The sequence below is a fragment of the Schistocerca gregaria genome, chromosome 7 (genome assembly GCF_023897955.1).
Source record: "Schistocerca gregaria isolate iqSchGreg1 chromosome 7, iqSchGreg1.2, whole genome shotgun sequence".
Classification (NCBI taxonomy): Eukaryota; Metazoa; Arthropoda; class Insecta; order Orthoptera; family Acrididae; genus Schistocerca; species Schistocerca gregaria.
This window is the reverse complement of record NC_064926.1, coordinates 391857169-391883497: the sequence shown is the minus strand read 5'-3', so window position 1 is coordinate 391883497 and position 26329 is coordinate 391857169. Positions and strand designations below refer to the sequence as shown.

General features: G+C 36.7%; 2 protein-coding genes and 1 non-coding gene across 7 annotated transcripts; all 3 read left to right on the top strand.

Annotated features, from left to right (window-relative positions):
• Window positions 1-13: 13 nt before the first annotated feature.
• Window positions 14-86, top strand: Trnar-ucu (transfer RNA arginine (anticodon UCU)). Its single transcript has one exon. It is a non-coding gene; the product is annotated as a tRNA-Arg (tRNA).
• Window positions 55-25543, top strand: LOC126281307 (calcium-dependent secretion activator-like). 5 transcript variants are annotated; one of them, XM_049980143.1, is made up of 2 exons: window positions 55-236; window positions 21049-25543. In XM_049980143.1, exon 2 carries the CDS (start codon window positions 21138-21140, stop codon window positions 25155-25157), a length of 4020 nt encoding a protein of 1339 aa, XP_049836100.1. In that variant the 5' UTR covers window positions 55-236; window positions 21049-21137; the 3' UTR covers window positions 25158-25543. The 5 variants fall into 5 exon arrangements, with proteins under 5 accessions (XP_049836100.1, XP_049836098.1, XP_049836099.1 ...); XM_049980141.1 differs by having other exon boundaries at window positions 93-338; XM_049980142.1 differs by lacking the exon at window positions 55-236 and adding an exon at window positions 442-585.
• LOC126282408 (calcium-dependent secretion activator-like) lies at window positions 21138-25157 on the top strand. The gene has a single exon (XM_049982064.1). It carries the CDS (start codon window positions 21138-21140, stop codon window positions 25155-25157), a length of 4020 nt encoding a protein of 1339 aa, XP_049838021.1.
• Window positions 25544-26329: the final 786 nt, after the last annotated feature.

Genomic DNA, 26329 nt, shown 5'->3' with positions numbered 1-26329 from the left:
ACATGGCCCACATGTCCCTGTGGCGCAGAGGATAGCGCGTTGGACTTCTAATCCAAAGGTCGTGGGTTCGATCCCCACCAGGGATGTAACTTATTTTATTTTTTCATAAACGTTAAAACAAGCGTTCTCTCAATTGTTATTGTTGCGGAAGCCTCTTAAGCGAAATCGTTTTTCAGATTTGTGAAAATGTTACCACACGTCCTGTGTGCCAAGTTTACGTATGAACTTAGTCAAAGGTAACAATACATTAGATCCTTATCAAGAAGTAACCTTTGCTGACAGCGGGTCTCAGTAACGGGAAGTGCGAGTGTGCGTGTGCAATGTTCCTGTGATCTATAGTAAGATATTAAATGCCGAATGTAGCATATTTTTTTTAAAAATTGCAGCCTGCATTTTTTTCTTTAGTTTGTGTGTTAAACTGATCGCTAAAGAAAAATCAGTTTTATGTCACGAAATGTATTTATCTCTGTCTAATTGCGATAAGCTGATTTTACCATGGTAAAAGCGCAATCCACAAATAACCAAATCACAAGAATAAACACTGAAATATACATTTTTAATGGTTTAGTGTAGCGCAGCAGAGCGGTAAGCTGTATCTAGTTCGGCATTTTCCAGAGAAAGAAAGATTTTGTTGCTTTTCATCGTTTATTGTTAAGTGTGATTTGATAGATATTGACGGTACGGAGACCATTAACAGACTTCGTATCGTAGAACTATATTGTTACATAACATATGTTATTAGGTCTATGGAAATGTAAAACGTGTCGCAGGTGTACTGAAGGCGATAACAATTCAAATGAAACACAATGAAGTTATCACCCTCTGTTGTATTTTAACCAGTGGCATATGATTGTAAACTATACTTAAGTAATTTAGAGCACGGAGACGCTTCTGAAACCGCAGATGAAACGTAGTTTGAATTTGAAGTTTTGCAACAAGCAGACATTCATTGTTTACCTGTATCACCAAATATAATATATGTTATATGTGTTCCCGCAGTAGACTACAAAAAATTAACATTTTATACACGAATTCAATTAGATAAAGCGTTAGATTATTTTTCTATAAGGGCGATTATCACTGTAATGTCGCCGTCCAGCAACAGAATGTTTGAGAAAATTAAGTAGGTACGTGGTTCATCTTAAAGTAGTCTGATTTCAGTCAGTCATCGCAGCATGCAACACAGAAGAAAAATAAAATACATTCCGAAATATTACAAGTAATTTGCATTTCTGTTATAGTTAACATGGGAACTACAAAGTCACTAAATTAATTATTCACTGCATTATTATATCACGTAAATGATAGGAGCTTGTTTCGTTCTTTTGGACTTCATCCTTTGATACAGTTTCTGATGCTGTGCTTCCAGACTAACTGTATTTTGAATGATAAAATTCACCATAGATTAGTTCCCAGACGTAGGTACTTTATTCCATGATTGCATTTAGCCTTCAATTGTTTGTCTTTACATCACCTTTCTTATTCGTATTAATTAAGATAGTGATCTTTGCCATTCAAATGCTCTCCTTGCTTACCTTGTTGGCATTTTGCCAACTATTTTCACTCTGCAATCTTTTTGGCATTTTGCCAACTATTTTCATCCTGCCAGCCATTTCTTCATTCTGTCAACTACCAAATATTTTACTTAGTGAAGGTGTCAAAAAGAAAAGTAATTGTCATTATATCTCCCATTTGGGAACTTAATGCTGTGCAATTCTGTCATAACCTAGAATGAAATAGTCAGGAGTCATAAAAAATGTTCACTAACTGTTTTTACAATTAAAGTAGAAAAACTGCTACACAGTAGTGCAGTTTAGATGACACTACAATTAAAAAATACAAGTTGGTACAGACTGGTAGCCAGCTTTTCTGACACAGATCCTAACCTCAATTGAAGAACAATTAAATGTATTCATTGACCTAAGGACTGCATTACAGAATAATGATGCAATGCCATACCATAGTAGACTCTCTTCTCTGATCAGTCTCTAGGCATGTGTACAAATGTTGGTGCTGTAAGTGTCTGGAAACCGGAAATATTTTGCTTCTAGCAAGTTGTAATTTCCACTTCTGCCTTCATTTTTTCTATCATGTTTTGGATTAATCAGGTGTATTTTTCTGCTCTCTAGAAATATTGGCTTCATATGTAAGCAGTTAGACCAGGAGCATCAAGATTTACGATGCATACAAAAAATAGTGAACTCAAAAATTTTTATAATACTTTAAGAAGTACATTGTCAGCAGTAATCATGGCCTAGTCACACTTAAACTCTTTTGCAGGTAATCTAGAAGTCTGTTATGTAAGGTTTTAACCTATAGATCAAACAGGTTTCCTATATTCTTTGAAAAACTTTTGAATGTTTAGTGTGTAGAAAAAAGATTCAAAACAACATGAAGATTTCATCATGATTTGTAGTGCTAAACTCAGTTCCCAGAATTGTTGGACTTGCGTATCATATCCTTAGTTATCTACATTTGCTAGGCATCAATTTCTATATGCTAATTATTAATCAGTAGTCTGAAGCTACTGTTTTTTCCATATTTTGAGGAAATAGAAAGAAACATGCATGATAATTGTGTTCACATCTTGTTTCACAATTAGCCTATGTGTACTAAACCCTGCAAAGTTTCTTCTGTCTTCAGATATATATACACAGTGATAATTCACTCTGGTTAAGGTGCAGAAAAAATCTGCTGCTTTGAAAGAAATGTGGTGCTTCTTCAGTTTTTTTAAAGTAATGCTGTTTTATCTGCTAATGTTAGCTTAATGTCTACACAACATTACAGACATTTATCCAATAGTAACAGCTACCTACATGTCTCAAGAACAGAGGCCTGTTTACAACAATCATTGATATTTGCAAGTAACACACACACACACACTCTGCAGCATAGTCTGAAAATATCATAATAGTAGTGAGTCAGTCATAGTTCATAGAAAATGGAGATAACATTTATCCACAGGAGCAGCTAGAGTGGAGTGAATTAGGAATGACAATGGGCAACTTTTAAAAGTTGATTATGTGATTCTTCTTCACACTGAAAGTTGTCATTACTGTCTGTTAATCCTTGATCTCTGTCATTGGACTTGATTCAGCAAAGTGGTACATTTTTTTCTGTTTATATGCTGTATAATACACAATGCTATCAGTGCACGTGTCAACAGGAATTTCTGTTTAAAAAGTGTATTGTTTTTGAGTTATTAGTTTCATAGCTAAAGTGATCCTCAATTTCCTATTATTATTATTCTCTCATCTGCTACTGTGTGTTACTAATACAGCCACAGTCTGTTTCATTGTGCATTGCACTTAATACAGTGTGATTTACTTTATCTTTTCACACTTTTGGTACTAGATGTGTTATTGTTTTTATTTAAATTTCACAACAATATTTTTTCTTCCCTTTCCTTATCTGTGCTTTTCAGTCTGAACAGTTCCGGTCAAAAGTTGCTTCACAATATGGGACGATAAATTTAGTTCTGAATGTACTTCAGTGTCGAGGAAAATGTCAAAAACTGCAGCACTTTTGAAATTTCTTTCTTTTTTTGGTTGTCCTCAGAATTTATTCTTATGGATTCTGACAATTTGTTGCACCATATTGAGCTACCGATAACAGGTGGGTGGGTCACTTTCATGGCTTACAAAAAATTATACATGTGCATGCACACACACACACACACACACACACACACACACACACACACACAGACACCACTAGGGGTATACAATGAGATGATAGTTAACATCATGAGAGTTCTCCCTCTACAGTTTTTACTCCTCCACACTTCTTTTCATTCTTATGTTAACTAGTCCAACTAGTCCTTGATGCCTCAGGATGTGTCCTATCAATTTCATCATCATCAGTTTTCTGCAATATTAGCATGTCCTTTGCCTCTCAATTTTCTGTGATCCATTGCTTCCTTCTTAAGTCCGCTGTATGTTGTACTGTCCATCATGTCATCCAGTATATGAAATCTCTTCCTTCCTCATTTCCTTTTCCCTTCTACATAACCTTCTAAAACTGTTTTATCAGTCTGTCATTCTTTCTTAATATGTGCCCAATCCAATTTCTTTTTCTTTTTTTAACACATCTATTAACTGTCTTTTCTCTCCCACACTTCTCAGTACCTCTTCATTTTTACTCTGTCCATCCAACGTATTCTTTCCATCCTCCACCGTGTCCACATCTCAAAAGCCAGCCTTTCTCTGCCTTTCTTCCTCAAAGTCCATGTTTCAGTGCTATACAGAAGCGCACTCCATACAAAACATTTTAAAAGTCTTTTCCTCAGTTCTCTGTCCAGACTGTTGCAGAAAATTCTCCTTTTCTTATAAAATGCCTCTTTTGCCATTGCTATCCTTGTTTTAATTTCTGTGCTGCACTTCCAGTTGTACTTCCAGTTGTTGTCTATCCTGCTTCCAAGATACTTAAAATTTTGCATCTGTTCCAATATTTCTCCAATCAGCATAACTTTTATTTCTTTATTTCCTTTCTGGTGCCAGTACTTTGGTTTTCTTTGTGTTAAGTTTCCTTCCATAATTTTTTCCGTTAGCTTCAACAGTGTCCACTAAATACTGTAATTCTTTTTCCCTTGTGGCTAGAAGGACCATGTCATCAGCAAACCTCTTACACCCTGCTCTTCTTCCTCCAATTTCTACTCCTTTGTCATCTATTGAACATTGGTCAATGATATTTTCCAAGTACAGGTTGAAAAGGGTAGGTGATACAGAATCCTCGTCTTACTCCTTTTCCTGAGATGATCCAGTTTCTCTCACTTTAATTGAGGCATTTTGATTCAGATATAATGAGTTTACAGGCCTTCTGATTTTCCAGTCCACTCTCTTTTCCCTCATTATAGTCGCCCGCTTGTCCCAAGCCATTGTCAAAAGCCGTTTCTAGGTCGATGAATTACATATCGAGGTCTCTTCCTTTTTCAATAAAATTGCATCTCTGGTGCCCGTATTCCATCTAAAGCCAAACTGCTCCTCTCTAAGATTCTCCTCCATTTTTTGTTCAAGTAATCTTAACATCACTTTGGATGTATGTGAAATTAGGCTGATTGTCCTGTGCTCGCTGCATTTCTTGGTTCCTTGTTTTTTTGGCAGTGGAATCATTACTGTTGTCAGAAAGTCCTCAGGCCATTCTCCACTGTCATAAATTTTTTACATAACCTCAATATTTCTCTTATTCCATCTTGGTTCAATCATTTTAATATTTTTCCCAGTATTGTATCTGTACCTACTGCTTTGCCATTTTTCATTGCAGCTATGGCAGACTTTACTTCTTCCATTATGATGGTTGCTCCTTTCTCGTCATCACTTACACTGTTGAGTGATTCAAGTTCCAGGGTTTCTGGTTTGCGATAAAAGGTATCAGATAGATTATATAATGGTAAGACATAGATTTAGGAACCAGGTTTTAAATTGTAAGACATTTCCAGGGGCAGATGTTGACTCTGACCACAATCTATTGGTTATGACCTGTAGATTAAAACTGAAGAAACTGCAAAAAGGTGGGAATTTAAGGAGATGGGACCTGGATAAACTGAAAGAGCCACAGGTTGTACAGAGTTTCAGGGAGAGCATAAGGGAACAATTGACAGGAATGAGGGAAAGAAATACAGTAGAAGAAGAATGGGTTAGCTTTGAGGGATGAAGTAGTGAAGGCAGCAGGTAAAAAGACAAGGGCTAGTAGAAATCCTTGGGTAACAAAAGAAATATTGAATTTAATTGATGAAAGGAGAAAATATAAAAATGCAGTAAATGAAGCAGGCAAAAAGGAATACAAACGTCTCAAAAATGAGATCGACAGGAAAGTGCAAAATGGCTAAGCAGGGATGGCTAGAGGACAAATGTAAGGATGTAGAGGCTTACCTCATTAGGGGTAAGATAGATACTGCCTACAGGAAAATTAAAGATACCTTTGGAGATAAGAGAACCACTTGTATGAACATCAAGAGCTCAGATGGAAACCCAGTTCTAAGCAAAGAAGGGAAAGCAGAAAGGTGGAGGGAGTATATAGAGGGTCTATACAAAGGCGATGTACTTGAGGACAATATTATGGAAATGGAAGAGGATGTAGATGAAGATGAAATGGGAGATACGATACTGCGTGAAGAGTTTGACAGAGCACTGAAAGACCTGAGTCGACACAAGGCCCCCGGAGTAGACAACATTCCATTGGAACTATTGACAGCCTTGGGAGAGCCAGTCCTGACAAAACTCTACCATCTGATGAGCAAGATGTATGAAACAGGCTAAATACCCCCAGACTTCAAGAAGAATATAATAATTCCAATCCCAAAGAAAGCAGGTGTTGACAGATGTGAAAATTACCGAACAATCAGTTTAATAAGCCAGAGGTGCAAAATACTGACACTAATACTTTACAGACGAATGGAAAAACTAGTAGAGGTCGACCTCGGGGAAGATCAGTTTGGATTCCGTAGAAATACTGGAACACATGAGGCAATACTGACCTTACGACTTATCTTAGAAGAAAGATTAAGGAAAGGCAAACCTACATTCCTAGCATTTGTAGACTTAGAGAAAGCTTTTGACAATGTTTACCGGAATACTCTCTTTCAAATTCTAAAGGTGGCAGGGGTAAAATACAGGGAGCGAAAGGCTATTTACAATTTGTACAGAAACAAGATGGCAGTTATAAGAGTCGAGGGGCATGAAATGGAAGCTGTGGTTGGGAAGGGAGTGAGACAGGGTTGTAGCCTACCCCCAATGTTATTCAATCTGTATATTGAGCAAGCACTAAAGGAAACAGAAGAAAAATTTGGAGTAGGTATTAAAATCCATGGAGAAGAAATAAAAACTTTGAGGTTCGCCGATGACATTGTAATTCTGTCAGAGACAGCAAAGGACTTGGAAGAGCAGTTGAATGGAATGGACAATGTCTTGAAAGGAGGATATAAGAGGAACATCAACAAAAGCAAAACGAGGATAATGGAATGTAGTCGAATTAACTCTGGTGATGCTGAGGGAATTAGATTAGGAAATGAGACACTTAAAGTAGTAAAGGAGTTTTGCTATTTGGGGAGCAAAATAACTGATGATGGTTGAAGTAGAGAGGATATAAAATGTAGACTGGCAATGGCAAGGAAAGTGTTTCTGAAGAAGAGAAATTTGTTAACATCGAGTATAGATTTAAGTGTCAGGAAGTCATTTCTGAAAGTATTTGTATGGAGTGTAGCCATGTATGGAAGTGAAACATGGACGATAAATATTTTGGACAAGAAGAGACTAAAAGCTTTCGAAATGTGGTGCTACAGAAGAATGCTGAAGATTAGATGGGTAGATCACATAACTAATGAGGAAGTATTGAATAGGATTGGGGAGAAGAGAAGTTTGTGGCACAACTTGACCAGAAGAAGGGATCGGTTGGTAGGACATGTTCTGAGGCATCAAGGGATCACCAATTTAGTATTGGATGGCAGCGTGGAGGGTAAAAATCGTAGAGGGAGACAAAGAGATGAATACACCAAGCAGATTCAGAAGGATGTAGGTTGCAGTAGGTACTGGGAGATGAAGAAGCTTGCACAGGATAGAGTAGCATGGAGAGCTGCATCAAACCAGTCTCAGGACTGAAGACCACAACAACAAGCTCCTTTCTCGTCATCACTTACACTGCTGAGTGATTCAAGTTCCAGGGTTTCTGGTTTGCGATCTGTGTCATATAGCTCTTTTAGATATCCTTTCGATCTTTGGACGACATCTTCACGATATTTGTACACTACCTCTTTGTCTTTAATCAAAATTTCCATAGTAGCACTTACTGCTCTGTTTTGATCCCATGTCACAGTTTTTACTTTGTTGTACAGTAAGTCTTATTTTCCCTTCCTGTCTAGTTCGTCAGTTGCATTACATTCCTCATTTAGCCATTTTTTCCTAACCTGCTCTGTTTCTATTCACAGTTCATTATTTAACCTTCAGTACATCTTTCTTGCATCTTCAGTGTTCTTGTTTTTAAATTTTCTTCTCTTCTCCATCTTGGAAATCGTTTCTTGTGTTACCCATAGTTTTTTTTTTTTTGCCCTTTTCCCTTTCACATATCCTATATTTTCCTGTCCTGCTTTAATGATACCTTCTTTCAGCATATTCCAGTACTCGTTGACATTATCTGGTGGTTCTCTGTCTCATAATGTGTTTAGAAACTCAAGTGACAACATTTCCGCAGTTTGTCCTTTGTTGGATCTTATCTTCTCTAGATCCTACTTCTTCACCATGGGCGCCTTCTTCAGTTTTTGCATTCTTATTTCTACCATAAGTGAGTTGGGTCAATCCAAATGAAGTGGTCCGAAAAAAAATTAAGTTGGTTGCTTGACTATTTTAAAATGTTTTACTTTTTTTTTATATGTGATTAGCCTATAATTGAGGAGTTCGAAACAGTTTTTTTAAAAAATTTACCTGTCACCTTTACTGAATGGAGGCCATTTTCATTTGTAAGCACGCAACGATGTTTCAGTTAAGAGATGTTAGCAAAAATATGAATATCTCTACACTGGGTTAAGTTACAACATTGCAATTGACATGATTGTTTTTAAAAAAGTGTCCTCTACAACATTGTCTATTACACAAAATACCCTAAATTAAAAAATAATCAGTCAAAGTGACTTCCAAAGTTTGGTATCCAGATTATCAAAAATTCACTTTTTAGGCCCAAAAATAACAAACAAGGAGTGATGTATGAGAGAGTATTTTTTTTCCTGTAGTTAGATATTGTACACTAATAACCTCATATAGAGCAAGAACACTTACAAATGTTTCCTTATTTTTGTATGAATTTTTGAAATTAGAAAATTTTCAGTTTTGCAAAGTTTGGATTAGGTATCTCAGGTGGGACTGAATATAAAAATATGATTTTTGTACAGTTTGTACACCTATATGATAGTGACATACTGTAAAAATTTCAACATTGATATCTGACTGTGAACAAAGATATGAATTTTTGAAAATGAGGAATAATTCACATTACTATACGACTGATCTTATGGCTGTTTCCTATTCATGTGCGATATTGGTGACATAATCAATTATTACTGAAGTAAGGTACTGAATTACATACAAAAAGTGGAAACATAACTGAAGTTCACATTTATATTATTTTGACATCTTTAAATAAATATTTTCAATTAACATCCTTCTAGAAGCGACTGTTCCTAAACCTGGTGGTGAATGTTAAAAACATTTATTTCTTCAGACAGCTTCTGTGATGTGACCTCCCAATTGCTGTGGTAAGTTCAAGCACTGAAAGTTTCCTTGAAACGTTTTTCATTGGTATCCAAACTTAGTCACTAGTAGATTTCTTGAATGATGTTCTTGGGCCAGCAGGGTGGTAAAAATGCACAAAAACATTGTTGTTTTCCAAACTTATTCTTTCAACCTCTGCAAGCCACCACTGTCCATCATACACCCATCCCACTATGTCATTTAACATTAAAGGCAGAGATGTAATTTTGCTGACACAATGATCCTCATAAATTTCGGTTTCTGGTATTACATAGCACCGAACTAAGTTTTATGCAATGCCAAGGAATGTGTGGATATGCCTTGTTCCTTTTATTGCTATACAGTTTTCAAATCTAGTTTGAAGTGTCGTTTTCAAATGCAGAACCACTTCTTTCTTGGGCAGAAAAAAGGTAATACCTTTAATATTATCCTTGCAAAAGACATACATGTCCTGTACTGTGGGAATTTGGTCTGTGATTGGTCTTTGTAGGCTGGCTATACTTACTTCACGTTTTGTTGTAGCCTACCTCCTACTCCATCACATGCATTTTTACCATGGCAAGATGCAAAAAAGTGCCGTTCAGCCTCCAACCGAAAGTCTACTATGTGGTTGCATAGATTTGAAATATTCTTTTCGTTCTTATACTGACTACCACTTCCATCTGAAAAGTATATCAGCTTGTCAACCATGGGAAATTTTTTTTAATGTAATTTATTACATGCTTTTGAAACACATGTACAGCCAAAGCGTTGTGTTCCAAGTAGTCGCTTAGAACACAAATTGAAGAACTTCTGCAAACTTCATCTTTCTCATTTTTAAAGTAGAGAATAAATGGATGCACTGTTGCCTGGTCATTGACTCAGTGGTGCCCTTGTATTGCATCCTGAATCACAAATGTAAAATTTTGTGCAAAATCAGCTAGCACTATGCATTCAGTTTCATGAAGTTAGTCTTTTTTGTCTTCAAAAACTTACTTTGGATTTTAGAAACGTAGTAGTGAGTTCTGAGTTTTTGTTGGTTATCAATTAAAGATTCCAAGTACTCTTCCTGAGATTTAACCACTGTTATCATTTCTGCCCTGTCAGTTGTGACCCACTGTTTGAAGGTAATACTGTCTGGCATTTCCTCATCATATTCATGAAACAATTCAATAACGATTTCCTTACCAGGGCATTTATTACACAAACTCATCATGCAGTCATAACTGTTAGTGTCACAGACCATTAAATCTAGTAACTCTTTGTAATAAAGATCACTGAGTTTTGCACCCGCAGCCATCAGTTTGACATTTTGATGATATAAAAAAACACATACAGAGTGTGTCCCTGAGGATCCAGCCAAAATACACAACTTATGGCGAAGGTCACAAAATTTTGACCATCCAATTTTGCATTCAGGATGCGAATTTTTGAAAGCTACGTGAAGTTCATTTAAATTTGACAGCAGTAGTCGTTTCTGCTTTGTTACTTTAACTCCATCTATAACAACTCTTTTGCTATCTTTGCACCCTGGGCACATTCTACTGTTTTCACCATCTTCAAAAAAATTCTGGATCTTTTAAATTGTTTCTTCACTTATACCTACTCCTTTCTTCTTTCCTAAAACTGGAAGCATACCTTGCTCTTTCACTAATTTTTGGGTTAGTTTAACCAAACGATGAGAAATGTTGAATTCATGAACTATTTTTTCTCTTGACCATGAGTTAGGGAGCGAACTTAAAATTTTAACTTTTTCCTCTATAGACGTCACTGAACATTTAATTTTTAATTTCTCTATTAAACTCAAATATTCAGTGTCCGATGATGCTGATGGTAGGTTTTCTTCTTCTTTAGAAATAATATTGCTATCTGTATTATTAAAGCATGATCCCAAGTCTTTTCTAATTTTGTCTGAAATTTGTTGTACCTTATTTTCAATAGCTGCTTTTCTTTTTCTGCTATTTAATTTTATTATTTTCAAAGCAGGAGATATGTCTCACTTAGAACAGGCAAACTCCAATATGCTAACAGAGTCCTCATTAGGAATATAAATGTCATTAACAAGGTTACATGATTCTGGTTCTGGATTCACAACCAATATTTTTGAGTAACAATTTAGGCACAGGGAATTTCCAGGAATCACGTTACGTTTCACTTGGGAAGCTGTTTCACTTTCACATAATTTATTTATTTATTTTGATCCAACATCAACTGATTACAAAAAAGGATTTTTTTGTTCCATTCTTCTGGACAAGTCAGAGCCTTACTTACTAGGGTTACATATTATTGGCTGGCACTTTTATCTACACAACTTTTTCTAAATTTAATTGAGAGAACAGGGTTAAATATATGGACTATACATAAAAAATTGTTATTTCCATCCTTCGATTAAGGAATCTACAGTTTGTGACATAGTATTCATATCTGACATTCAAATATTTACAGTTTGAGACACAGTCTAAGATCTGAGATTACATATATTTTTAGATAGATGGTCTTCGATCATACGAGTTTACTAAATCTAGAAACTCATCTATTGAATATACAGGATTGTTTAGGATCCATAATTTTAATTTCGTTTTTAGTTTAGTAATGGGCAATTTGGAGATATTAGGATGGAAGCAATTCAGTAGTTTTATGCCTACATAGTGAGGGATTTTCTCATGGAGTGTTGTTCTATGAGAGATGGTGTGGGGTCTCTCTCTACCTCTAGTATTGTGATCGTGTATTTCATTATTAAGTGTTTTGTTACTGTTTACTGCCATAATGATTATCTTCAGCACATACAGGTTATGAACAGTTAGTATTTTAAATTCTTCAAACAAATTTCTGCAACACTCCCTGGCACATTTCTTTCCCATAATTCTAAGTGCCTTCTTTTGTAAGATAAGTACACTTTTCATATTACCTTTACTGCTTTAATGAGGACAAATGTTCAAGTTGTATTTCCCTCAAACCTTTAGTAATAGCATTTTTATGAACTTTCAAGTGGATTGCAGCACTTTCTTCCAAAAATGTGGTTGTACTTCAAAATATATTACTTCTCATGATACTCACACACTGATGTTACAGAAGAACTTACTCGAAATTTAAACAAAGTTTGTCTAACTTCATCAAAGTCATTGACTTTTTCAAGTTTCTTGAAACTGAACCATAAACTGTTTTGTGACACACTTCACTTGCTATCTGTCCAACAGAGCACTGTTCATCCATGTTATTGTAATCCAGTTAATCTCTCAAAATTAATTACAAATTGCACACAGGACAAAGCACATAACACATTCTACACTCTCGATGAAGTATGTACATCCACTCTAACAGAGGTTTCAGAACAGACTGACTACAACAATGCCACACCTAGCAATAATGTACTTCTACAATGCCACACCCAGCAATAATGTACTTCTTTATTGACAGTAAACCCAAATGTAAATAAGCATTTTTGTTGCCATAGAACAAATGCAAACGCTCCTATTGTTTATATTGTATTATTAAAAATAAATAAACTAAATTAATATTGAGTGATAGTGTTAACTAAATACATGTTACAATTAAATTTTATTACAATGAAACAATAAACCATTTAAATAGGCAACAGCCATAAGATCAGTTGTAGAGTAATGTGAATTATTTCCTTAGTTTCAAAAATTCATAGCTTTGTTCACAGTCAGATATCAGTGTTGACATTTTTACAGTGCATTGCTATCATATAGGTGCACAAACTGTGCAAAAATCATATATTTATATTCAGTTCCACCTGAGATAACTAACCCCAAACTTTACAAAAAATGAAAATTTTCAAAATTCATAAAAAATTAAGGAAACATTTGTAAGTGTTCTTGCTCTATATGAGACTAGTAGTGTATGATATCTAACTATAGGGAAAAAATAGAATCACATAAATCATTTCTAAAAACAATTATGTCAATTGCAATGTTGTAACTTAACCCAGAGCAGAGATATTCAAATTTTCGCTAATGTCTCGAAACTGAAAAATCGTCACGTGCCTTCAAATAAAAATGGCCGCCATACAGTACAGTATAGGTGCAAGACTAATTATTTAAAAAAAACTGTTTTGAACTTCTCAAATCGAGGGCAAACACATATAAAAAAATTAAACTATTTAAAAATGGTCAAGCAATCATCAACGGACCACTTCATATGGATTGACCCAGTTGTGGTCACTATTATATCTGCACCTGGTAATGTGTGCACCTTCTTGATTCCATTCCTGTATCTTCCTTCTACCAGTACAAAATAAATTTGGTTTCTGTATTTATCCCCTGGTGATTTCCAAGTGTATAGCCTCCTCTTGTGGTTCTTGAATCATATATTTGCTACTATCAGCTGCCTTTCCCTGCAGAAGTCAATTAGCGATTCACCTCTATCATTTATCTTTCCAAGACCATGATTGCCAACTATGTTTCCCTTGTTCCACAATGACGTTCCAGTCTCCTATTACTATTTTGCAGCATTTTTTATTTTCGTCCATTACTCTCTCTGTTACATTTACATTTCCTCTACAATCTGGTCATCATGTTCTGAAGTTGACATATACATCTGGACAATCAGTATATTTTTTTGTGCTCCTTTCAGCCTTACACCAATAACTGGGTCATTTGCATAGTCCACATACTCCACACATTTAGCCAATTCCTTTGTCATAGGCCTAATCATTCTTACTCCATTCATTCCTTTTACTTCTCCTCCTGAGTGGTGCAATACATATTTATCTGACTGTAACTCTCCACATCCATTCCATCTTACCTCAGCAACTCCTGTGAGGTCCATATGATTCTTTTTCATCTCTCGTTTTGGGAGGTTGTCTCCTAAAACCCTTTTCTCACCAATTTGTCTCTGTACCTCTTCCTTGTTACCAGATACATACATCTAATGTTCAGCATGACACCAAATAACTCACTAACATTATGTGGAGCCTGTTATTTCTATTTAATATGAGACCCACACTACATCAGTATTCTAGGATGGGTCGCATGACGGTTTCATATGCAGTTTCTTTTGTAGACTGATTACATTTCCCTAGTATTCTACCAGTATGTCAAAGTCTCGTTACCGAGTCTAGGTGACAATGAGATGAGAGATAAGATACGGCAAGAACTGGACAGAGCACTGAAAGACCTAACAGGAAACAAGGCCCCTGGAGTAGACAATAAGATTAGATTAGATTAATACTTGTTCCATAGATCATGAATACGACACTTCGTAATGATGTGGAACGTGTCAGGTTAATAAAAGATGTCTGTACAAGAAATTACATTACACAAAATATTGCATGACACTAATGATTAAGTTTTTTTTTTATTTTTTTATATTTTATTTTATTTTATTTTATTTTTTTTTTTTTTTGTTTAGTTTATATCTAAAAATTCAGCCAATGAGTAGGAGTTGTCATCTAGAAATTCTTTTAATTTATTTTTAAATGTTAGTTGGCTATCTGTCAGGCTTTTGATGCTGTTTGGTAGGTGCCCAAAGACTTTTGTGGCAGCATAATTTACCCCTTTCTGTGCCAAAGTCAGATTTAACCCTGCATAGTGAAGATCATCCTTTCTCCTGGTGTTATAGGTATGCACACTGCTATTACTTTTGAATTGGGTTGGATTATTATCAACAAATTTCATAAGAGAATATATATACTGTGAGGTTACTGTGAGGATCCCTAGATCCTTAAATAGATGTCTGCAGGATGACCGTGGGTGGGCTCCAGCAATTATTCTGATTACACGTTTTTGTGCAATGAATACTTTTCTACTCAATGATGAATTACCCCAGAATATGATGCCATACGAAAGCAGTGAATGAAAGTAGGCATAGTAAGCTAATTTACTGAGATTCTTATCACCAAAATTTGCAATAACCCTAATAGCATACGTAGCTGAACTCAGACGTTTCAGCAGACCATCAATGTGTTGCTTCCAATTTAACCTCTCATCAATGGACACACCTAAAAATTTTGAAAATTCTACCTTAGCTACAGACTTCTGTTCAAATTCTATATTTATTACTGGAGTTGTGCCATTTACTGTACGGAACTGTATATACTGTGTTTTATCAAAATTTAAAGAGAGTCCGTTTGCTGAGAACCACTTAATAATTTTGTGAAAAACATCATTTACAATTACATCACTTAGTTCTTGGTTTTTGGATGTTATTACTATACTTGTATCATCAGCAAAAAGAACTAACTTTGCATCTTCATCAATGTGGAATGGTAAGTCATTAATGTATATCAAGAACAGTAAAGGACCTAAGACCGAACCCTGTGGGACCCCGTGCGTGATAGCACCCCAGTTTGAGGAATCAGCTCTTGTTTTAACATTACACGAACCACTTATTTCAACTTTCTGCATTCTTCCAGTTAAGTATGAATTAAACCATTTGTGCACTGCCCCACTCAAACCATAATGATTTAGCTTATCTAAAAGAATTCCATGATTTACACAATCAAAGGCCTTTGAGAGATCACAAAAAATACCAATGGGTGATGTCCGGTTATTCAGAGCATTTAATATTTGATCAGTGAAAGCATATATAGCATTTTCTGTTGAAAAGCCTTTCTGAAAACCAAACTGACATTTTGTTAGTACTTTATTTTTACAAATATGGGAGGCTACTCTTGAACACATTACTTTCTCAAAAATTTTTGATAGAGCTGTCAGAAGAGAGATTGGGCGGTAGTTGTTGACATCCGACGTATCCCCCTTTTTATGCAATGGTTTTACAATGGCATATTTCAGTCTATCAGGGAAAACACCCTGCTCCAAAGAGCTATTACATATGTGGCTGAGAATCCTACTTGTCTGTGGGGAACAAGCTTTAAGTACTTTGCTGGAAATGCCATCAATTCCGTAAGAGCTTTTACTTTTCAGTGAGTTTATTATTTTACTGATATAAGAGGGAGAGGTTGGTGGAATTACAGTTGTTTCAAACTGCGCAGGTATGGCCTCTTCTATTAATAGCCTTGCCTCTTCTAGTGAAGATCTAGATCCTATTTTCTCCACAACATTTAAAAAATGATTATTCAAAATATTTTCAATTTCTGATTGTTTGTTAGTGCACTTGTCATTCAGTTTTATTGCACTAAAGTCTTCCTGTGCTCTTGGTTGCCCTGTTTCCCTTTCAATAATATTCCAAATTGCTTTAATTTTATTATCAGAGTTACTGATCTCAGACATGATACACATGCTTCTGGACTTTTTAATAACTTTTCTTAGTACCGCACAATAGTTTTTATAATATTGAACAATTTCGGGGTCAGTACTCCCTCTTGCTGTTAGATACAGTTCTCTTTTGCGGTTGCAAGATATTCTTATTCCTTTAGTTAGCCAAGGTTTTTTATATGTTTTCTTGGAATTATGTTTAACTATTTTCTTGGGAAAACAATTTTCAAATACCCTTAAAAATGTATTGTGAAATAAGTTATATTTCAAGTTTGCATCGGGTTCCTTATACACTTCATCCCAGTCTAGCTGCTGTAGGCTTTCCCTAAAGTTTGCAATATTTATATTGTTAATTGAACGCACTGCTTTGAAAGTCTGATTTATTATACTGCATGGAGCTATGTCATGTACTGTAACAAGCTGTGCACTATGATCTGAAAGACCATTCTCAACAGGATAAGCATTTATGTCCTTAAACTTATCTTGGTCTATAAAAAAGTTATCTATCAATGTACTGCTGTTCTTTGTTATCCGAGTAGGAAAATCAATGACGGAGCTCAAATTGAAAGAACTGAGTAATACTAAAAGGTCATTCTTCCTATTACACTCTTTCAGGGAATCAACATTGAAATCCCCACAAATGATAATTTGCTTCCCCCTGTCTGACAGATAACACAACAAAGCATCCAAGTTTTCTAGAAATAGCTGGAAATTCCCTGAGGGGGACCTATACACTGTTACAATTATGAAAGTGCCATCATTTAGTTTTAGTTCAGTGGCACATGCTTCCATATGTTGCTCTACACAAAATTTTTTAGTTTCTAAATTTTTTGCACTGTGGAAGCTTTTGACATATATGGCAACTCCTCCTCTCATCATATTGTCTCTACTTACATGTGCAGCTAATTTGTACCCATTGATGCTAACCTTTTGCATATCAGTGACAATGTGATGCTCAGACAGGCATAGTATATCTATTACATTCTTGGTTTCTATATCTTCTAAACAAAGCAGAAGCTCATCAATTTTATTCTTCAATCCCCCAATATTTTGATGAAATATACTAATAGTATTTTTCACTTTACTTTTGTGAGTATCTTGAACTTTTTTAACATCTTTAGTACTTTTATTCTTCAATCCCCCAATATTTTGATGAAATATACTAACATTATTTTTCACTTTACTTTTGTGAGTATCTTGAACTTTTTTAACATCTTTAGTACTTGCCTGGCTGAGTTTCCCACTGGACACTGATCTTACACTAAAAAAGAGTTTCCACCATGAGATGTAGTTCCTCCCCCCTTTAAATTTCCTGCTATCAGCCCAGCCAGTTTACCCTTCCCTTTCCTGTTGAGGTGTAGGCCATGTCTAGTATAGTCCCACCTACAGAGTGAATCAACAGGAACCACACCAATGTGTGACCCTGCACCAGATCCAAGTAGCCGTTCCAACTCCAAATTAACTCTCCTGACAGAAGAGGTCAAATGAGGTCGGTCGTGGCGCTCCAGAACCGACACAAACCCAACACTGGTATGATTCGATGCCGATGCCGATAATCCATCAGAATCCTTGGGAAAGCCAGCCTTGACAAAACTGGCAGGTTCCATGAAGAGTGTGATGATTTCAATTCCAAAGAAGGCAAATGCTGACAGAAGTGAACAGAAGAATGGGAAAACTGGTAGAAGCCAACCTCTGTGAACAACGGTTTCGGTTCCATGAAATTAAGAACATTCAAGACAATCTGACCCTACAACTTAGCCTAGAAGATAGATTGAAGAAAGGTCAGCTCATCTTTATAGCATTTGTAGTTTTAGAAAAATCTTTTTACAGTTTTAACTGGCCTAAACTCTTTGAAATTTGAAGGTTCGAGGGACAAAATTCAGAGTGTGAAAAGTTATTTGCAATTTGTACAAAAATCAGACTGCAGTTACGAAGGTCGGAGGAATGCAGGGTAAGGAGTGGTTGAGAAGGAAATGAGACAGAGTTGTAGTTTGTTCTCACTGTTATTCAGTCCGTACATGGGGCAAGCTATGTAGGAAACCAAGGAGAAATTTGGAAAGAGAGTTCAGGAAGAAGAAATAAAGACTTTGCAGTTTGTCAATGTCATTGTAACTCTGTCAGAGATGGCAAAGGACTTGAAAGGGCAATTGAATGAAATGGACATTTTTGAAAACTGATTATAAGGTGACATCAACAAGGGTAACAGAATGTAGTTGAATTAAATCAGGCAGTCCAAAGGGAATTAGACTAGGGTATGAGACACTAAACATAGTAGACAAATTTTGTTATTTGGACAGCAAAATAACTGATGATGGCCAAAGTAGAGAGGATATAAAATGCAGACTGGTAATAGCAAGAAAAGCATTTCTAAAGAATAAGAATTTTTTAACATCCAAAGATGGCATTTTCTACTTTTGTTGTATTAGTTTTATATGTTCATAACTAATTTCAGCCTTCAAGGCCATTCTCAAGTGATTTTTTGGGTATACGGAAATGTCAGTGTCTTTAAACCTGTTTTTCTATTCATGTGGTTCATAACTGCTGTCTTGTCCTGTCAAGCTGTCAAACAAGCAAGACAGCATTTCCGAACTGAAATGAATGAAAAACAAAAATTTAGAGACATTGACATTTCAGTATAACCACAGAATCACTTGAGAATGATGTAGAGGACTGAAACTAGTTGGGAATAAATAAAATTAATACAGCAAAAGTGAAAATGCCACCTTCTGTCAATAAACTCATTGCGTTGGTGCACACTGTTAAGAAAATCAATTTAAGTATTTGTATGAGTGTGGCTTTGTATGGAAGTGAATTGTCAGACACAAGCATTGTAGATAAGAAGTGAATAGAAGCTATTGAAATATATTGCTACAGAAGAATATTGAATATAAATTTTTAAAAAAAGAGGAAGTAATTAACTGAATTAGGAAAAAGAAACTTTTGAAATAATTTGACTAAAAGAAGGGATGTGTTGATAGGATACAACCTGATGCACCAAGGAATTGTCAGTTTGGTAAGAGAGAGAGAGAGAGAGAGAGAGAGAGAGAGAGAGAGAGTGGGGGAGGGGGGGGGGGCAGAACTGTAGAGGTAGATCAAGGCGTGAAAACAGCAAGCAGGTTCAGATGGATGTAGGTTGTGGTAGTTATGCAGAGATGAGGAAGCTTGCATGGGATAGACTACCAAGTAGAGCTGCATCAAACCAATCTTTGGACTGAACACCACAATAATGACAACAGGAATTAACAGACCCTGTCATGTGATTGACCATGAGATAAGAGTTATATTTGAAATCCATGCTGTCTTTGCATTTTACAGGAATGTGCTGATAAGAATATTTTAAACAGAACTAACATTTATGGCATTGGAACATCTGATTTTGGAGCTCTGCTAAGAAATAAAATTGATTATGTCATCCCCCAGAACTGGAAGTGAATTTGTATGTTTCCTGTGTTAATTTTTAGTTGTAAATCGACTTAGCGTCCTTCCAGAAGTGAGGAAATAATGGCATTTATCGCAAGAAAAAATTTCTTCCCAGCTACTAAGCAGAAAGAAGACAAATAGTTGTAAAGGATTATCAAACAATGAAAAATCCAGGATGGAGTGTAACAATGTTACAAGAAGGAAAGCTGATATAGTGGTGATGCTGTGACTCAGATGGGCGCAACAAAAGGACTCTCACAATTATAGCTTTCAGCTCTCAACAATAGACGGACATTCGCACATGCAAGTGCGCGCACACATGCACGCACGTACGCAACTCACACACATGACTGCAGTCTCAGGCAACTGAAACCACATCGCCTGAGACTGCAGTCGTGTGAGAGTTGCGTTTGTGTGTGTGTGTGTGTGTGTGTGTGTGTGTGTGTGCATGTGCGTGCGTGTCTATTGCCCTTAATAGCTGAAAGCTATAATTGTGAGAGTCCTTTTGTTGTGCCTATGTGCGACTCAGCATCTTCGCTATATGGTGAGTAGCAGCTTTTCTTCTCATAATATTGTTATAAAGGAGAATGATAATTATTTCAAAGAGAAGGTTAGTCAATAGAATTGGGCCGGACATAGTGATGGTGCAATTGGTCATAATTAAATAGAGGAAAATAAACCTAATCAGTGTAGTAAAACCTTACTCCACAATCAGACTCATGACACCATATGATGCTGTTGAACTGCTGTGTAAGGCTTTGCTCCAAGACATCAATGGACAGCATGTGAAGAGGCAAAGAGTTACCACACTGCTCTCGGGCAGATTGGCCAAACTGGAGATATTATTTCACCTTCAAATAACTCCGTAGTTTTCCTCATGAGGTTGAATGTACCCCAGTATGGTATCCCAAACAATGAAAAGTGATTGGTATAACAGGAATGGAATCGGGCTTGTGCATCTGGACTTGACCACCAGATGCAGAGGCTGACATAAAAATTTTAACTTATTACATTTGTTTCTCTGTTTCATTTACAGTTTTTCCACCTCTTGTGAGTGATGTGTGATAATTTCATAACACTTCACTTTTCATCTTAATTTGTACTGTATTTTAGTAATAGTTTTGAGTATTATTAATTATAATGTGAAAGCTTTCTAATATCCTCCTCACATTCAGTTGTGTCGCTTCCATGTGACTATACTACTGCATCTATTGATATTATTTTTCTCATTTCAGGCAGATAACTGGCAGGCAGGCAATGTTGCTGACCTGTGTTGGTTAAGGAACATGCCTGTCAGCCCCACGCGTTCTGTTAAGTGAGAGACATGATTGAACCAAGCTCATCAGAAGAAGAGAGTGAGGGAGAGCACCAGGAAGAGGAAATACAGCAGGAACAGCAACTCCACCATGGGTTGCGTCGTATGGGAATCACACCTGTCAGTGCCGGATCGCTGGCGCTGGAGGTGCCAGCTGCGAGAGCCAGGTCCTTATCTTCAGCGAGTGCTGTTTCATCAGAGACACTGAGACTTGCATCAAGCAGCTCAAGAATTGAACCACTACCGAGACCAGCTAGCCCAAGCCCTTCAGCAGCGAGTGAGAAAGTGGAAGCTGCGGATCCCCAAGAAAGACAAGAGAGGGAAGAAGAAGAAAGGAAAAGAAGAATTCAGTTGTATGTGTTCATATCAAGATGCATTGCTTATCCATTCAATGCAAAACAACCAACGGATATGACTAGGAGGCAAACAAAAATTACAAGACAGCAACTGGAAACAATACAGGGACGATTCATAAGTTTCCTGAAAGGTGACACACAAATTATGGCTGATGAGGCCTTTCAAAATGCTGTGCAAAGTTATTTTGATGTTTTCTTGAAATCAGAACGAGTTTTGAAGATGGTCCAATCAGGAGCTTGCTCTCAATATGATTTTCGTGAAGTTTTCAGGAATAACATTGAAAAAAGGGTCAGATCCCTTCCAGAGATAGACGGGCTCAGTAAAGAAACTGTTCTCACATCCTGGATGGCTAAATTTGATTGCATACTAAAAGTTGGTGAAGAAGATACCAAACGACCACTAAAGATGCAGCAGCAACCATTGAATAGTGAACTGATCCTTTCAAAGGAACAACTGTATGATATGTTCCAACAGATTCTTGGTGTAAAGAAATTTGAACATCAATTACTGTTCAATGCCCTACAGCTTGACTCTGCTGATGAACAGGCTGCTGCGATAAGAAGGGAGCTGGATGGCAGAATGCAGAAAGTCTCAGAAATGGAAAGAAACAGGAAACTAATGCCAAAGTTTGTATTGAAGGAAATGGAATCTTTGTATGTTGAAGAGCTGAAATCTTCTATAAATCTTTTGATGGCAAACTTAGAGTCATTGCCAGTTTCGAAAGGCTCGGTAGATTCAAAATATGGATTACAAAAACTGAAGCGGTACAACCACAGATCTCATGGTTCGCTGTCAAAACTTGAAGGAGCCACAGCGGACACAGAAACACATCTGACAAAAATGGATGTTGTCCTCACATTTCAGTTAGAGGTGGTTGTTATGGAAGTGAAGGGCTTAAAATCGCTGGCTCCAAATCGTATTGTTTATTGCACAATGGAAGTTGAAGGTGGTGAGAAGCTTCAGACTGATCAGGCAGAGGCTTCCAAGCCAATGTGGGACACTCAGGGTGACTTTTCTACCTCACATCCCTTACCGGCTGTGAAAGTAAAGCTTTTCACAGAAAACCCAGGAATGCTGGCTCTGGAAGATAAAGAACTGGGTAAGGTCATTTTGCATCCTACACCCCTGTCCTCAAAAGCTCCAGAATGGCATAGAATGACAGTTCCAAAAAATGTACAAGACCGTGATCTGCGCATTAAAATTGCTTGCAGGATGGACAAACCTCTCAACATGAAACACTGTGGCTATCTGTATGCCATTGGAAAATTTGTGTGGAAGAAGTGGAAGAAAAGGTATTTTGTTCTGGTTCAAGTTTCTCAGTATACATTTGCCATGTGTAGCTATAAAGAAAAGAAGTCAGAACCTTCAGAGATGATGCAGCTTGATGGCTATACAGTTGATTATATTGAACCTACAGCAGATTTAGAAGGTGGTAGATTCTTTTTTAAAGCAGTAAAAGAGGGAGACAGTATAGTGTATGCAAGTGATGATGAAAATGAATGCCATTTATGGGTAATGGCCATTTACAGAGCAACTGGTCAGTCCCATAAACCAACACCCCCTATAACTCATGCTGCTAAAAATTCTACCATATCTAAAATTCAAGGAGATGCTGACAGAGCAAGGAAACATGGAATGGAAGAGTTCATCTCGGCTGATCCTTGTAAATTTGATCATTCTTCACTGTTTAAGTTATTACAGACGTTGACACTTGATTATAGACTTGGTGATCCGTATTGTTCTCTGGGTTGGTTTAGTCCAGGACAAGTCTTTGTGTTGGATGAATACTGTGCAAGGTATGGTGTGCGCGGTTGTTATCGCCATTTGTGCTACCTAAGTGATTTACTGGATCGAGCTGAAAAAGGAATAATGATTGATCCGACTCTTATTCATTACAGTTTTGCATTTTGTGCAAGCCATGTTCATGGAAACAGACCAGATGGTGTCGGAACTGTAACTCATGAAGAAAATGAGAAATTTCAAGAAGTTAAAGCACGCCTCAGAATTTTGCTTGAAAATCAGATAACTAGCTTTAGGTACTGTTTTCCTTTTGGAAGACCAGAAGGGGCTTTAAAAGCAACACTGTCTCTTCTCGAACGTGTCTTAATGAAAGACGTTGTTACTCCAGTGCCTCCAGAGGAAGTTCGTGGAATGATAAAAAAGTGCTTGGAAAAGGCTGCCCTTGTTAACTATATGAGACTGTCAGAAGAAGTTAAAACAGATGATGAACTAAATGGTGAGATAATTGTGTCACCTAGTAGGAAGTTGGATGATCTCATACATCTTGCTGAGCTTTGTGTCGATCTCCTCCGACAGAATGAAGAACACTATGCAGAAGCTTTTGCGTGGTTCAGTGACCTACTTGTGGAACATGCTGAAATATTTTGGTCACTGTTTGCAGTTGACATGGATCAGGTATTGGCAGAGCAGCCCCCAGACACCTGGGATTCATTCCCCCTCTTCCAGGTAATGAATGATTATCTAAGAACAGATGACAACTTAAAGAACGGAAGGTTCCATCAGCATCTCCGGGATACATTTGCTCCTCTTGTAGTAAGGTATGTTGACTTAATGGAATCATCCATTGCACAGTCAATCCACAAAGGGTTTGAAAAGGAGAGATGGGAAGCAAAAGGAAATGGATGTGCTACATCAGAAGATTTATTCTGGAAGTTGGATGCATTACAGTCTTTCATAAGAGATCTGCATTGGCCAGATAATGAATTTAGACAGCATTTAGAACAAAGGCTGAAACTAATGGCTTGTGATATGATAGAGTCCTGTATTCAAAGAACAGAAGCTGCATTTCAACAGTGGTTGAAGAAAGGTGTCACATTCACTTCAACAGACTATATCATTCCATCCGAAATGTGTGCTATGGTGAACGTTATTCTTGATGCAAAAAATCAGTCATTTAGTCTGTGTGCAGTTGATGGTGTAGATGTCCATCAGTACCACACCAAAATTGATGACCTTATTGAAAAAACATCTGCTTCTATGAAGCAGGGCATGATAAACAAGCTTCTCTCTGTTTTGGAAACAACATTGTCAAAACTTTCAAGATATGATGAAGGAAGTTTGATTGGATCAGTGTTAAGCTTTGCAAATGTCTCAGGTTCTGGAAAAGATTTGGGTCAAGCTTATGTTAACTTTACCCATAACTGTATGGACCAAATAAGAAGCAAAGTTAGTGATGAATTGTGGATCTTAAATTTCTTCGAACAGTGGTACACAGCCCAGACACAGTTATTGTGTAACTGGCTTTCTGAGAGGTTAGACCGATCTTTGCATTTTTATCAGTGTACGTGTTTGGCTCACATAGTTAAAAAACTGTACTCGGACTTCGAGCTGCAAGGTGTTATGGAAGATAAATTAAATTCAAAAACTTATCAAAGGATTTCCCAAAGAATGCAGACAGAGGAAGCCACATGTGCTCTCACAATGAGCAGTTGTCAGGAGGAAGAATCTGCAAAATATGTTGAAACAGGAAGTGATGACGGTGGTACAAAAACTAAATCAAAGATCACAGTTCGAGAAACAGTTGGTGAAGACGGAAATTATGTCTCAAAGATAACTAATGTAACAACAAATGTTGTTGGTAGGGTCGGAAATGTATTTGGAAAGGGTATTGGTGGACTCACCAATAAACTTGGTAGTGGAAGTTGGTTTTAATTCATTGCATTTACGATTTGTTTTGTGATCTAAGTGCAGACCTGTTTGTATCATTAAGACTTTTTTGTCTTTTTTATATTCTTATAATGACTGATCTTTACCTGTGATTTCATACTCCATTAAAATTATCATCACTCAGAGGTCATATACATTAATTTATTTATATGTGTGTACAAATAATTTTCTGTAAATAACATAAACATTCTACCTGAATTTTTATATAAACATATACATATAAGATATATTTGTACTTCTGTTCAGATTTAAATAAGAGCTGTTTGTGTGATGTGTATTACCTGATGAACTTTGTAATAGCTTTCGATGTGTAAAATGTGTGTACTGTGGGGCCATTTATTTAAATAAAAGTTGTGAATAAGTGTGTTTTACTTTCATGTTAGCAAAATTTTAAATGATCCTGACATTTACCAGGTAATTCAAGACAGGTACAATGTTTCGTTGTCAATAATATGTTCTGTAAAAGCCAAAGAGAAATAGTACCATCATCTATACCAACTGTAAATGGAAAAGTAGGAGTTAACAAATAATTTTTTAAGAGATATAGGTTCTCGCGTATTTTACACATGAAACCATCAATAATCAAAAAGAGTCCACTAAACAGGTGTATCTAAAATCTGTGGGAACACAATTAGAAAATACATGTCACCAGAACTGATAGAGGAGCATGTTGGTATAAGCCCACTTGAAACTTTAAAACAGATTTGTAATCAGAAGTCCGCCCGCGGTAGCTGAGTGGTCAGTGCCACTGACTGTCAATCCAAAGGGCCCAGGTTCGATTCCCGGCTGGGTCGGAGATTTTCTCCGCTCAGGGACTGGGTGTTGTGTTGTCCTAATCATCATCATTTCATCCCCATCGACACGCAAGTCGCCGAAGTGGCGTCAAATCGAAAGACTTGCACCAGGCGAACGGTCTACCCGACGGGAGGCCCTCGTCACACGACATTTCATTTCATTTCACAGTGTAACAGAGTGCCTAGCATACAATACCATAACTGTTGGTGTATTTGGTGGTTTTAAAATTGTTCTACATGTTGACTGTATCATAATGTGAAATAAAATCAAACTTTTGAACTGCTATGGTACACAGTAGAATACACTGGTACATAGCATGTAGTCATTCTTATGAAAGTAGCAGTATGTGAAATTTTGTATTT